Source organism: Podarcis liolepis (genome assembly GCF_965112155.1).
Source record: "Podarcis liolepis genome assembly, chromosome: 9".
Classification (NCBI taxonomy): Eukaryota; Metazoa; Chordata; class Lepidosauria; order Squamata; family Lacertidae; genus Podarcis; species Podarcis liolepis.
The window spans coordinates 69,107,750-69,122,126 of record NC_139564.1 but is presented as its reverse complement, the minus strand read 5'-3'; the positions used below and the strand labels follow the sequence as shown (position 1 = coordinate 69,122,126).

Here is a 14,377-nt window from a genome sequence, read left to right as displayed (position 1 = left end):
CAATATTTTGTCTTGGAGGTGAAACCATTTTGTCTTGGAGTTGAAACCACAGTATAATGTTAAAGATCACTATCAGAAGATCATCATCATCATTCTTTATTAAATTTGAATATTCCCTTCATCCAAAGATCCCAGGGTGGTTCACAACAGAAAAATAAAAAATAAGAATACAAAATACATAATTAAGCAAACACAAACAAACAACCTCCTTCCCACAAACACATTAAAAAAGCCATAGAATATTAATCAGCCAAACTCCTGGCCAAAGAGAAACCTTTTTGCCTGGAGCCTAAAGATACGTAACCAGCCTCCCTGGCATTCCACAAGTGGGGAGCCACCACAGAACGAGGCCCATTCTTGTGCTGACACCCTCCAGACCTCTTGTGGAGGAGGCGCACACAAAGAAGAGCCTCAGATGATGATTGCAGGGTCTGGGTAGGTTCATATGGGGAGTATCGGTCCTTGAAGTATTGTGGTCCTGAACCATTTAACACTTCATAGGTCAGCACTAGCACTTTGAATTGGGCCTGGAAACTAAACTGGCAGTCAGTGCAATCGGGCCAGGATTGGTGTAATATGCTCAAACCATCTTGCCCCAGTGAGCAAGCTGGTCACCAAATTCTGCACCAGTTGAAGTTTCCAAACTGTCTTCTGAGGCAGCCCTATGTATAATGTGTTCCAGTAATCTAACCTACGGATTAGATTACCTATGTGGAACAAAGGTGCATGAATAAAGTTTGCTGGTGTCATAAAGGAACCCTCACCCCAGTCCTAAAGCATTTGTCCAATATCTTACATAGAATTATTAATCTGACAGTTATAACTTCATTATTGTTGTGCAGTTTGTCACCAGTGAGCAGCACTGAGATTTGGGGAGAAAGTGAATACCTTGTGTTGTTTAGTGATGAATTAGATGACCAAGGTAAAGAAAACCCAGTGTTCATCTCTTGAATAAGATTTCTGGAGTAATCAGACATAATATACTTTTTATTCTGTGTATATTATTGATCTCAAGGTAAGAGCAAAAAAAAGAATTCTGGTTTTCAGAGATGAAATTTATTTTATTTGTCATTGAGAGAGAGAGCTTTTGTTTCAGATTAGAGGTAAACTCTTTGGGCACAATTTTTCTCAACGTGGGTGTAAGAATCCCAGTAGGGAAGAACAGATTTGCTTTCCCACTCTTGCCTTTGTACCTGCACAAGTGTGGATGCACACCAGGGATTTATCGGAGGTAATGAGATGTTGACAGTCTCCCCCCTCTCTCTCACTAACCTGTCCAAACTTTAGTCGAGGAAGCCTGGTGTAAAACTGCATGTGTTCCAAAGATGTGCTGTTGGGAGGAGATGGCAAGGCTTTGTTAAGCCTTTTGGAGACCCCTCTGTATGCAGGCATTTTGCTCATGTGGGGAAAGATTAAATCCTTTGGCTTTCTTTTTTAAAGAGTTTTCTGCTTCTAACTCAGCTCAGGTTCAGGTTCTTTAACATTGAGTCAGGATAATGGAAGAAATGTCACCATAAAAAAACCAGTGATTAAGGCTGGCATCAACATTCGTAACTTAGGTTGAAAATCAGTGGAAGGATTTCATGCTAACCCATTTCTCTGAAGAAAATATTTAAATCAAGAAGTGGGTATTTAATTCCCCCCCCCACCTATGTTATATTATAAAGTGGTTATCCAGCTTGTAAATTTAGTCATACTACTACTTTTCTATCATAATCCGTACACTTTGGAAATTTTCTTTTTTCTTTTTTTAAACAGGGACCTTAAGAACAATCTCATTAGTACTATAGATCCAGGAGCTTTTGTAGGACTTTCATCTCTAAAAAGACTGTAAGTATTTACATTTGTTAACCTGGAATTAAATGGAATGTCAGAAAGTAGCAATTTAAATGTAGTCTGAACTAAAGCTTCTCTGATCTTTTAAAAAAGCCCTTAAGCCATAGGCACAAGACCTCTTACTTTGCAATGTCATATTACTGTTGTTTAAATCTATACTGTTCACTGCTCTAGAGTACTGTATGCCGTTCTTGCTGCCCCATCTTTTTTAAAAAAAGTTGATCTGAGAAGGTACAGAAATCATAAGGTGCTTGGGCATTTTATTTTATTATTTAAAAAGAAAATAATGCAGTGCGCTTCTCTCCCTCCATTATTATATTCAGAAAAAATGTGTGTTTTAAGACATACACACTTACCTAGGAACTGGCCTGAGTGAACTCAGTGGGACTTGCTTCTGTGTAGATAAAATAAAAAAAATTCCTTCCAGTAGCACCTTAAAGACCAACTAAGTTAGTTCTTGGTATGAGCTTTCGTGTGCATGCACACTTCTTCAGATACACTTGAATTAAGTGTGCATGCACACGAAAGCTCATACCAAGAACTAACTTAGTTGGTCTTTAAGGTGCTACTGGAAGGAATTTTTTTTATTTTGACTATGGCAGACCAACACGGCTACCTATCTACTTCTGTGTAGATATTAGTCTTCCCTGCAAATCTGACATACTGAATGACCAGCACTTTCTTATCTATGTCATTTTAGCTAGGATTCAAATGGACACCCCTAAATTTGGTGCCTTACAGAGCAGTCCAACAATGTCTATACAGAAGTAACTCATATTGAGTTCCAAGGGACTTGCTTGATCACAGTCTAAATTCTGGTTTCGATTACTGATTTTTTTGGGTGAATTAAAATTACTTGAATTAAATTATGAGTTACATGTTACATGGTAAAATGAAGCATTTTGGGGGTCTTTTTTCGTTTTGAACAGAGACCTAACAAACAACCAAATAGGATGCCTGAATGCAGATATATTTAAAGAACTTGCAAATCTCGTTCGGTTGTAAGTATCATTCTGTTAAATATTATTTTTAGCAATAATTTGAATTAAGCTTTTGGTAAACTGTATTGCTGGCTAAATTGGTAGTCTATTGTTCATATAAGGATTGCAAAATCCTTATCTGGAATTCTGTTTTACAAACCATGTATTCCTAACTCAAAATGTATGTTTATTTTGAGTTAGGAATACATGGTTTGTAAAACAGCTTTATAGTCCACATTATTCACCCAAAGATTCAACTTCCCCTGCTGCGATTGTTTGGCCAATTACACTGTAATATTTTTCCACGTGCTGGCCTGGCTAGACAGAGAACTAGACATGGGTGAGATACATGCATACCAGTACTTGCTTAAGGGGCAGCCCCCACCATAATGATGGTTTGTGTAATGAGTTACAATTGGAATTGAGAATAATCTACCTTTTTGATCCAGAATAGTCCAGAATAGCACAAGACTTTCTTTGAAGCTGACTGAACACTTGCTGTGTACTAATAGCAATCTCAGTCTTCCAAGTGCTGATCCAAAAAAGCACCCTAAGAGGAAGATGTCAAGTGGCTTGGGAGTGCCAAGGTTTGCAGAAATACAAAATACTTTTAGGTAAAATATACTGGCGGGGGGGGGGGGGAGAGAGAGAGATAAAATATATAAAAAAATAAAAAAGAGACCAGTAGCACCTTAGAGACCAACTAAGTTTGTTCTTGGTATAAGCTTTCGTGTGCATCAGATACACTGAAGAATAATATATATATTATAATAATACACACACACACATATACATATACACACACACACAAGAATAATATATTTTATATATTCTTATATATTTTATATATTTCAACTGTGTCAGACCAACACAGCTACCTACCTGAATCTATACTGGGGGCAGGGAGAGATAAACTCCCAAAAGTAAGGATTGAGTTTGGTGTGTGGGCATGGAATGCTCACAGTTGGAGAGGTGGAATGAAAAACTGGGGGGAGGGGGGGAAAGAATTAAACCCTGAATAACAACACCCTACACTGCAACAAGTTTGTGGTCAGTCCCACTTGTACGTATCTAATGTCACTGTTTTAAACTTTCCTAGAAATCTTTCGGGAAACCTGTTTTCCTCACTTGCGCAAGGAACATTTGATCATCTTACTTCACTGAAATCTCTGTAAGTGTGAATCTGGGTGAGGTTTTTTTGGTGTAATTTTGAAAGCTAAAAGATACTGGTGTTAAAATTAAGTACAGAACATAACCAAATTAGATTTCATTTTATTTTACTGAAAAGCCAGTTTTGCCTCAGGCATTATGATTTTTTTGTTGCTGTTTCTTCAAACTACAAGTGTTGTACTGAGCAAGTATGAACATAGGAATATTAACAGCACCTCCCAGGTGTCCTGTGGCATATAAGAATTCCTTCCAGAAAACTTAAGTATGAAAGGATAACCAAGTGTAAAAGTTTAGGCAAATGGAAGAGTTGTTGGCTGTTCTTTAGGCCACTGTAATGTTACAAGTGACTTAAGAAGGTATGCATGGACAAATGAGCTACTGAATTTATATGGCCTAGTTGAGTATTTTCAGTAATGCAGAGTTGGGCTGTTGATTGATTACAAATATTTGGAAATAGCTCAGTTATATACACCAAATTTATACCGGTTTCAGTGGGATTTTGCCTCTTTAAAAAACAAAAATCTGTCTTTTGTTTCTTCCAGTGAATTTCAGACTGATTATCTACTTTGTGACTGTAATATTTTGTGGATGCAGCAGTGGTTGCAAGAACGAAATATAACTGTTCGTGAGACCAGATGTGCTTACCCCAAGTCACTGCAGGCTCAACCAGTTTTGAGTGTTAAGCAAGGTCTTCTAACTTGTGGTAAGAACATTATAACAAAGCAATGCTGACTCTTAATAACTATTCCCAAAGTGCACCTTTCCCTTCTTCTCACTCAGTTTGGTACTTTTGCACTAACACCAAGGCCTAAGTGTTCTTTCTTTAAAAAAGGAAAAAATAAGTTTAGCCCATTTACCCCCTCTGTCTTTGAGGACAGCGATAGACGGCCCCAGGAACAATAAACATAATACATGAAGTTGAGGTTTAGACAACCAGTGTGACATTCAACTTTAGGTGTTACTCTTGTATTTAAATTAATATTTTCAATATAAGACCAGGTTGGCTGGTAGTTTGAGAATCTTTAACTTGCAGTAAGTGCAATCTAATATTTTGTAATTATCATTCCTTTTAGGCTGATGCTGCTTCTGGTTATATGACATGGCAATTCTCTAAAAGAATTTTTTATTTTACATTCAGTAAATACACTCTATTGATCTAAAACATGGTGTTTTGTTTCAATGGAATACAGACCCCCCTCTGGAATTACCATCTTTCTACATGACTCCCTCTCATCGTCAGGTTGTATTTGAAGGAGACAGCCTGCCTTTCCAATGTATGGCTTCGTATATTGATCAGGACATGCAGGTTCTGTGGTACCAGGATGGGAAGATAGTTGAAACTGATGAATCCCAAGGCATTTTTGTTGAAAAAAACATGATCCATAACTGCTCACTCATTGCAAGGTGAGGATTTGGGCTGTAGTTTCTTCTAGAACAGGTGGTCAACTTGTGGCCCTTCAGATGTTACTGGGTTCCAACTCCCATCATCCCTGACCATTGGCTGTGTTTCCTGGGACTGATCAAAGTTTGAGTCAAATGACATCTGGCGGGCCTTATGTTTGCAAGCTCTATTCTAGTAGATATCTTTGGCAAAGCAGGCATTTATTCACCTTTTTAAAAAATTGTTTACTTGCTCTTGAATGCTGGTTTTGCCTTTTACCTTAGTGCTCTGACCATCTCAAACATTCAAGCTGGATCTACTGGAAACTGGGGGTGTCATGTGCACACCAGACGTGGGAATAATTCAAGGACTGTTGACATAGTGGTATTGAACAGCTCTGCGCAGTACTGCCCGCCGGAAAGAGTTGTCAACAACAAAGGCGACTTCAGGTTGGTGATGACAGCTTTGAAGGAGAATGTGTCTGCTGCTCTTACAGATTGCTTTTGAGTTCAAATGTTACCTGATTCTGTTCTCCTTTATGATAAAGGGTGAGTTATCATGACTCTCAGTTGCATTAGATAAGGAAATGAAGAGCCAGTGTCTTATTTATTGGGCCTCCTTGTTGGGAGAAAGCCATCACAACTCCTTCAGATTAAAAATATCAGTTAAAATTACAGTGGTACCTCGGGTTAAGAACTTAATTTGTTCTGGAGGTCTGTTCTTAACCTGAAACTGTTCTTAACCTGAAGCACCACTTTAGCTAATGGGGCCTCCTGCTGCTGCTGTGCCGCCGCTGCACGATTTCTGTTCTCATCCTGAAGCAAAGTTCTTAACCTGAAGCACTATTTCTGGGTTAGCGGAGTTTGTAACCTGAAGCGTATGTAATCCGAAGTACCACTGTACAAAGCTGGTATTAATGTAGAATAAGTAGCCTTGATTTAGCTTAAAAAAATAAAATAAAAAGTTGCTGAGGTGGACTGAAATATAAAACGTTATCTAGAAACACCACTTAGATTATTTAAGGGGTGGAAACCTCACAAGAAGAGGCCAAATCCAGCCCTCCCGGCCTCTGCGTGGCTCTTCAGATACTTCCTAATGCACATCCCTTATTTTATACCAGTGGCGGATCTTGGGATCTCAAATTTCAGCAGTGCCCTGTGTGATGACAAAATTTGGTGCCTCTTGTGCTCCATTCTAAATAATAGTTGCCGTGTCCCCTGCAGCGCCCCCAAGTCTCTGCGCCCAGTGTGACCGAACCAGTCACACTTCCCTAAATCTGCCTCAATTCATACCCTCCTTATGTGTTTTTGCCTGGCTAGAATGTGATCACTCTTCCTGGTTGCCTTAATGGAAGATAGAGAGGTGTGTCCTGTACAAAGGTAAAATGTACATTTGCCTCTTTGCTCAGCTTTGCCCCTGGCCTTGCCCCTGGAAGGTTGCCCAGATGGGAATGTGGCCCCTTGACTGAAGAAGGTTCCCTGCTCTTGGTTTATTTGTTCAGTCATTTAAAACCAGTTTGCATATTACTGTGTTCAAGCAGTAAGTATAATAGATGTAACAACCACTATCTGCATCTAGGCGATGTTAATTACTGTTGGACATTGCACACACTCACCTTCATTTTGCACTTGTTTCTTTCTTCACCTTTTCCATTCTGACCTCTTTGCTGCTGGTTACACTAACAGCACATTGCCTCTGGAGGTGCCAGCCATAACAGTTAGAGTCTCTCTGTGTAAGGTAATGCCTTTTCTAACTTACGTCTGTTGCACTTTCTAGCAGTAGTGCGTACTGTGAAGTGAAGTAAGTCAGTGTAGAGGCCATTTGTCTTTTGATTTTTGTTAGCCTGTCCCTGTCATTCCCTCTCCCCACCTCCAATTCAGGATAACTTTGCATAGGATGATTTTGTACATGGATATCACTTCCATGTGGTGGAAACGTACACTATGAACTGCAGGATATAAGACTGCACAGCTTAGAAGTTTTTTGTCAAGCAGTATGTAAACCTTGTTAAGTAAATGATTAAAATTCCTTGATTTCAAGTTAAGGCTTAATACCTTGCATGTATAGCCCACAAATTGTTTATTAGCTTGTTTGCTTGCTTATCCCTACAAAAATCATTTGTGAGACACTGACTTGGCTTGCCTGTCATATTAAAACATAGGTGAAGTAAACTATGGTTTAAGCTGAATGAGTAACATGCTGCTCAAATACTGTTGCTTCAGTCTTCTCCCTTGCTCACGCTGCACTGTGAAGGAAATGGTGGTTGTATGTGAACCTGGGCTTGTGGTTTACTTCTTGAGGGAAACCAAGATTTGTTCTTGGCTTAGCACTCATGGTTTGTTTGAGGGAAACAAACCACAATTGTATGTTGTTCACACATAATGACAAACCAGGCTCGTTTCCTTCCTAGCTCAGTCCTCTCAAGGCTTTGGTGCTTATATCCTGGTCCATTTGACATACAAACAGGGATTGATTGTTCAAAAGAGGGAATGAAAGACCCCCTTTTGCCTGTTTTACTTTCAAGCATTTCTTGCTTGTCAGAGGTGACCAGGTGAGTTTACAGGGAGATATGCCCTTAGGAAATGGTGGCCTTTAAATGCTCAAAATATATGTTAGGTTTGCATTGGTCACCTTTTCAGTAAGACATGGATCAAAACTACTCTAATTCTGTGTACCTAAGGGAGATTGGTACTTTTGGTTCTCCAACCTTCAATTACTGCATCACAGATCTCTGTTGAAATTGAGAGGTGCTTTAAAAGCGATTTGTGATACAACATTTGGAGGAAGTGGCCTGTGTGTGTGGTATTGCAACAGTTCAAAGATGAAAGGTGTAAAATTTCATTAGCCATCTCCAGGCCCTTAAATGCCTCAAGTAGTTCTTTGGAGCCAAGCCATGTCTGCCCTTCTCCTGTTACTTTAGTCCTTTCCCTGGTGCAACCTTTTCCATTTATAGGAAATGCTGTGTTGAGTTGAGAAGATAAAAAATATAAGAAAGTTTCTGGCAGTGTTTATGAAAAAAATGCAGAGGAATTTAAATAACTTTTAAAATACAATTGTGAATGGTTCGTTTTGGACTTACAATTAGAGGTAAAAACAGATGGTAAAGCCTGTTTTTGAGCATTCTCTATTAAATTAACCTGTGCTTAGCAGTGATTGTTCAGTTTAATAGGATTTTGCCTCTCTGGAATTCATTGGAAGGAAACACAATTTCTGGAAACATTCATTTTATCAGGAGGTTCACTAGAGTTGGGTTTACTGCAAAAACCTTCTATCTGTGGTATAGAAAAAGCAATAACAAAGAGCTATATTTCACCTTTTGAGGCCATACAGAAAGCAGGCTCTGACTTGTAAAGGAAATTATTCTGAGCAGATGGCTGTAAATGCACCTAGGAACATTTACCTTTATTGTTCTTGGTTTGGACGGCTACAGCATAGCTGGAAGTGTCTATTTTGATTCTGCTTAGAAGCTATTTCATACTGAAGTAGAAGAACTTAAATGCATCTCTTCTCTAGGGAGAAAATAGTATATTCAAGCAAAGAAAGAAGGACATATGTATTAGCTATACTTCATTCATTTCAGTTTGATTGTCCTTTTCAAATTGAAAAAAGACTAGCTCCATATTTACGCAGCAATATGCTTTTCTACAACTGCATTTATTTTGTGCATCATGCACAAACAGAATCCTGTTAGTTCTCACCATGGCAAAACGTAAAATAGCAAACCAATTTTGAAAAACCATTCACGTTTATTTTAGCACATTTTTCTTTCAGGATTTTCCTGAAAATAGTTAAGAACGTGGCAGCTCTGGTGAATCAAACCAAAGGTTCATCTAGTCTAGCATTCTGTTTTCAGCAATGGCCTACTGAATGTTTCTGGGATGCCTATAGAAAGGGCATGAAGGCAAGAGCTGTCTCCCGTTTGTTTTCCCCCAAACTGTTTTGCAGTTTGCAGGCTCTGAACATAAAAGTTCCATTTTTCTGTTAAGGTTAATAGCCACTGATCTGTTCTCTATGAATTTAACTGCTTCTTTTCTAAAACCCATCTTAACCTTTGGCACTCATTCAGTTGGTAGGAATGTGGGATAGGGTTTCCGCATGAGATGCCTTCTTACCCTGGGAGATTTTTCTGGCCTCTCTAAGGCTTCTCTGCACAAAACTGAAAACTTTGTTGTCCTGGCAGACCTGTGGCCTGTAGGTGTTTGGCATAGAACTGTTCCGTTGCTTGTTTTAGCTTAGCTTGAGACTCTACTGCCGTTCGTTTCTTTAATTTTGCTTACTGTTACGTGCTGTGTGTTTAATATTTTCACAAAAAATATTGATTGTTTGGTGTAAGCCATATTATGTGCCTCAATTCAGGATACATATGATTTAAATAACGTCCTTGTGGCAGTGAATTTCGCAAGTTTTGAATTTTCTGTTCTGAATTTACTACCCCTGAATTTCACTGAGTGTCCCCAAGTTCTATCATTATATTCAAGGAAGAAAATTTATATTATAATCTCCACCCTGTTCATAATTTTGGAAACCTCTCTTGTGTCTTTCCCTTAGTCCTTTGTCTACACCTAAAAAGCTCCAGATGCTTTTTTATCTTTTCCTTATAGAGAAAATATTCTACTGTTCCCTTGATCATTTTCATTGCCCTCTTTAAAATTTTAAAGCTGTCAAAACTGGTGCAATTTACACTTTTGGAAAGGTTTCTAATAATGAGTCAACATTGTATGTAAAGGATTGTATTGGTGCTTGTCTAAAAATCCAATAAACACATGAGTGTTTTCCATTGTTACTGTTTATCGTCATCAAAGATAAATGGTATCTGTTTTGAGGTCTTAAAATCTTCCCGAAAGACAGTTACGATTTATACCTAAGGAATAGTTAAACTGCCAGTTTAACTCACTCACAGGCAAACTCTCAATAAACCAAGTATCAGTAGTTGCAAGAACAGTGTTTCAAGAAAAAAAAGGCAGACCTATGTTAGTTCTTTAACTTTGTGGAAATAATAGGTTTCACTTTCTTACTCTACACATTTCTGTAGAGTATCTTGAAGAATATCATTGAATACTTTAGCTAAACTTGTGTGTTAATACATAGAAATAATAATTTTCTCAACATGCTTAGATCCAAAAGGGGAAAATAAAAGCACCCCCTCCAAAAAAAAGATAAATTCTGGGATTTGAGAGGTTTCTGTGTATAACTTTTTGGGGGGTTGTGAACCATCTGGTACATCAACATTATGTGAATTTGGTTTAAACATGTGTAAATTAGATACTTTCCACAAGGGCCTAATTAATAATGTAGTTAATTGGTTGATCATTTTCATTGGTTTATCAGTCCTCTAAAACAATCCTGTGAATTCAAGAGTAAAACATACAGATTTCAGTGGAAGTTACTCCCAAACAAGAAAGTGTGCAAAAGATTGTAGCCTTTATGTTTAAAATACAGAAGTGTTTAATATCCTTCATCTTTATCTCTGGTTACCTTTATTGGCCCACTTTACTCAATACTCTTTTATTAAACAAAAAAGACAACAGGGTTGATGGCGTACTCATTGCATCTCCAAGTAATTTAATTAAGTTTCTGTATTATGGCATTGAGAGATTAAAAATATTTTCCACAGAGTTTTTAAGCTCTTTAACATAATCCCTTGAATAATATTACTTGTTCTAGTTTTGTCAAAAGTCAAAGTGTTTGATACTTTAATTGACAAGTGCAGTTATTATTCTGAGTTGAATTGCAGGGCTGCCTCATTTCACTTTTAAATTATAGCCAAAATTAGAGAACACTAGGATAGAATAATTCTGTTGCTCCCCAAGAATTGTTGTCTTAAACATAAACTTCTACTTAATTACAGGACACAGTACAAACTTCATTTATAAATGTAGCCTGTTGCTCTTCTATTTTATTTGCAATGCCAATACACTATAAACTTTGGATAATTACTTTTAAATTAAAATGAAGAGTTCATTTTCACTTTGGGTGGAAAATTGTATATAACTTCTCTGGTGATTTGGTGTAACCCCCCTCCCCTTGCCAAATTGTGGAAAAGTCTAAAACAGTAGGATATGGAGATTAAAAGGCTTGTAATGTTAACATATGGCAATGATGAAGGCTAGCCAAGTTGACATTTTGTGTGGTTTGCATATATGTAGATTTGAAGTGTGTCTCATTTTGTGATCCAGTCCTTATTTCTTCTGTTTACTTTTTTTCCAGAGCGGCCCTGAAAATCTCTGTCTTAATCTTTTGCCTTCAACTCTTTAGGTGGCCTCGTACGTTGGCAGGTATTACTTCATACCTGGTGTGCACTCGTTACTCAGGTGGCAGTGGAATATATACAGGAAACTCCCAGGCTGAGAAGAGAGCTTGGCGCAGATGTGATAGGGGAGGATTTTGGGCCGAAGAGGATTACTCTCGCTGCCAGTATACAAATGATGCCACTCAAATCCTGTATATGTTTAATCAGGTTATTCATTCTTTCTCCCAATCTTAACGTAAAATGTTTTGCAAATACATTCTTGTAAGATTTTTCCATGCTGTCTTTATTCTTCCATCCAGAAGAGGGCTTCCTCTTCAGTGAAGAACACATGTTTAAAGTGTAATGTGTTATGCCAGGATCCAAATTGCCCTTTTTGTGCCCCTAAGTAAATTCTGTCTGTGCTTGGATGGGTTGCTCATTTCTTCATCCAGATGTAGTTCCTCATCCTTTATCAAATTCTGCCCAATAAGTGTGTTTGATCTTCAGGTGCAGCTTTTCAGGAGTAGGTAGCTTGAAAAATCTACGTTTTCATGTAGCTTTTTTTTTAAAAAAAGATTGCTTGTTTATAAGTATGCCTACGATACCTGAGGCCCAGTATTAGATCATAAGCAGGTGGAAAACACGTGTTCTCATTATATTTTCTTTTTGAATGTTAATGATTTTACTAGCACACAACTGAATGATGTAGCTGCTTAGAGAGAAGCTCAGTTTTAACATATGAGCTTGCATCTTTGTGCAGTGAACTATTAGAAGTTGTTTTTTAAAAGTAAGCATGTTTGCTTGTTGCAGCTTACTCTGCAGGATCAGTTTCGTATTTATTAGGTCTTCTATCTCACATTTTGCCTGTAGTCCTAAAGTGACTCACAATATAAATATGCAATATGTGCAGTAAGATCCTCATACTTGGAGGCTATTAGCAGCTAACATCTGATTATCTTTCTCTCAGGGGAATTGGTGCTAGATAGCCCTGTGACAAGGTCGATTACTGATCATTGCTTCCAAGTTTTTAGGAAATCAGAATTTGCTTCTTCTTTTCTTCTTTTTTCACTTTGCTGTGCTTACTCATATTTTTGCTAAGGTAGACTAAGGCTTCAATCCTTAAATTGGCCCAAATGAAGCTGTTGGAAAATTCTGTGGGCATATACATCCTGCTGGCAGCATTCCACCATGGGCCTAAATGGGGCCTATTGGGAAAGCCATGAAGGTGCATGTTCCTGACCTACTTTATTTCCACAAAGTGTTTCCAAACGGACCGTGAAACAATGCCAGTCCTGACTGGTGCTGTCATTTCCCCCCCATTGCCGTCATAAAAACATAGGAAGCTGTTTAAACTTTGTCTGGTTATTGTTTCGTCCCAGTCACATTCAGCTACTTTCGTTGACTGCATCTTTCCAGAGCCACAGCTTGGAGATGTCGGGTTGAACCTGGGAACTTTTGCATGTCTTTTACCAGAAATGGAGGGGGTGGGCTTGCGGAAGTAAAATTGCCTTCCCACCCTGGATGCAACTAGCTGGCATTTATTTCGACATGGCTATTTGGTTTGCTACAGATTCTCCCTCACTACGTCTGCACACAAACAATAGAATTGCTCTATTTGTAAACTGGTTACATTTTAAACTTCATAAACACATACCTTTATCACATACACAACCCAACAAGACACTGACAATAATCCACCAACAGCATACAAATCAGTATGGCTAACCTGATCCAAAACACCCACCCACCCCACTCACACACGAAAACAAAGATCACCACAGTCAATCACAAACAAACAACCACACCCTAGGCCAACCCCAACCTCTCTCACCACCAAAGGAACACAAGTGAACAGCAGAGAACCTGCACGGGCAACGCTGACACCAAACCCTACATACATTAAGCAAAATAGATACATCACCCCCCATCTCCCCCCCCCAATGTCTCAACAAATGAAACTGATTTGTAAAAATGTTACATGGAAAAAATACGAGAGACATTACACATACTTCTGTAAAACAAGAAAATCTTTAATAATAATAAACACATACCTTTATGACAGATGCTAATGTGAATTGGCCCTATTGTTTTGTCTTGGTTATGTAATTTATACAATTACTGTGCTCCATACAGATGCCGCTGAACCTTACCAATGCTGTAGCAACAGCTCGACAACTGTTAGCTTACACTGTCGAAGCTGCAAACTTCTCTGACAAAATGGATGTTATTTTTGTGGCTGAAATGATAGAAAAATTTGGAAGATTTGCTGAGAAGTACAAAGAGGTAATTATGTTTTCCTCAATATCTCTCTTTAAAAATGCCCTTGCTAAAGCTAAACTGCGCTGTTGGTTAATATCCAAACCTCTTATAAGCTGTAACTATTTATAGAGACCAGCTAAATTAGAGTATTCCTCAAATAGCCTTTAAGGGTAAATATGTGCTTGTGGTTAGAGGCTTTCCATTTCACTGTTGAACTTTATTGATCTTTATGTTTAGGCACATTTGAATGTTGGAGACCACAATGTCTGCAGTGCACTCAATATCTGCAGTCAAATCAAAAAGAACCTGGGAACAAATGTTTAAAATTATTCTGGCAAGAGCTGTAGTATTACAGTGTCATGGACTGTGGCTGTGGAGCAATCCAAGTTGTTCATTAAGTGATTGATTTAATGTGACCTAAAATATGTGTAGGCCATGGATTACAGGTTGATTTATTGCATTATAAGGATGTTGTTTTTCCTTCTGTGATGTATGAGGTCCAGATTGACACAATCTGACACT

At 38.2% G+C, this 14,377-nt stretch overlaps 1 protein-coding gene and 1 long non-coding RNA gene across 2 annotated transcripts in view; one reads left to right on the top strand and one right to left on the bottom strand.

Moving 5' to 3' along the window:
- The window catches only part of ADGRA3 (adhesion G protein-coupled receptor A3), a 44,526-nt gene that overhangs the window by 16,624 nt on the left and 13,525 nt on the right, over nucleotides 1-14,377 (top strand). The window contains exons 3-10 of the mRNA XM_083460430.1: nucleotides 1,759-1,830; nucleotides 2,766-2,837; nucleotides 3,916-3,987; nucleotides 4,529-4,689; nucleotides 5,177-5,390; nucleotides 5,652-5,816; nucleotides 11,623-11,824; nucleotides 13,730-13,879. Of these exons, the coding sequence (XP_083316556.1) occupies nucleotides 1,759-1,830; nucleotides 2,766-2,837; nucleotides 3,916-3,987; nucleotides 4,529-4,689; nucleotides 5,177-5,390; nucleotides 5,652-5,816; nucleotides 11,623-11,824; nucleotides 13,730-13,879 (1,108 nt within the window). The remainder of the gene's footprint in view (nucleotides 1-1,758; nucleotides 1,831-2,765; nucleotides 2,838-3,915; nucleotides 3,988-4,528; nucleotides 4,690-5,176; nucleotides 5,391-5,651; nucleotides 5,817-11,622; nucleotides 11,825-13,729; nucleotides 13,880-14,377) is intronic.
- Nucleotides 12,911-13,741, bottom strand: LOC310686677. The gene is made up of 2 exons (XR_014516039.1): nucleotides 13,648-13,741; nucleotides 12,911-13,250 (listed from the first exon to the last, which is right to left on the bottom strand). It is a non-coding gene; the product is annotated as an uncharacterized lncRNA (long non-coding RNA).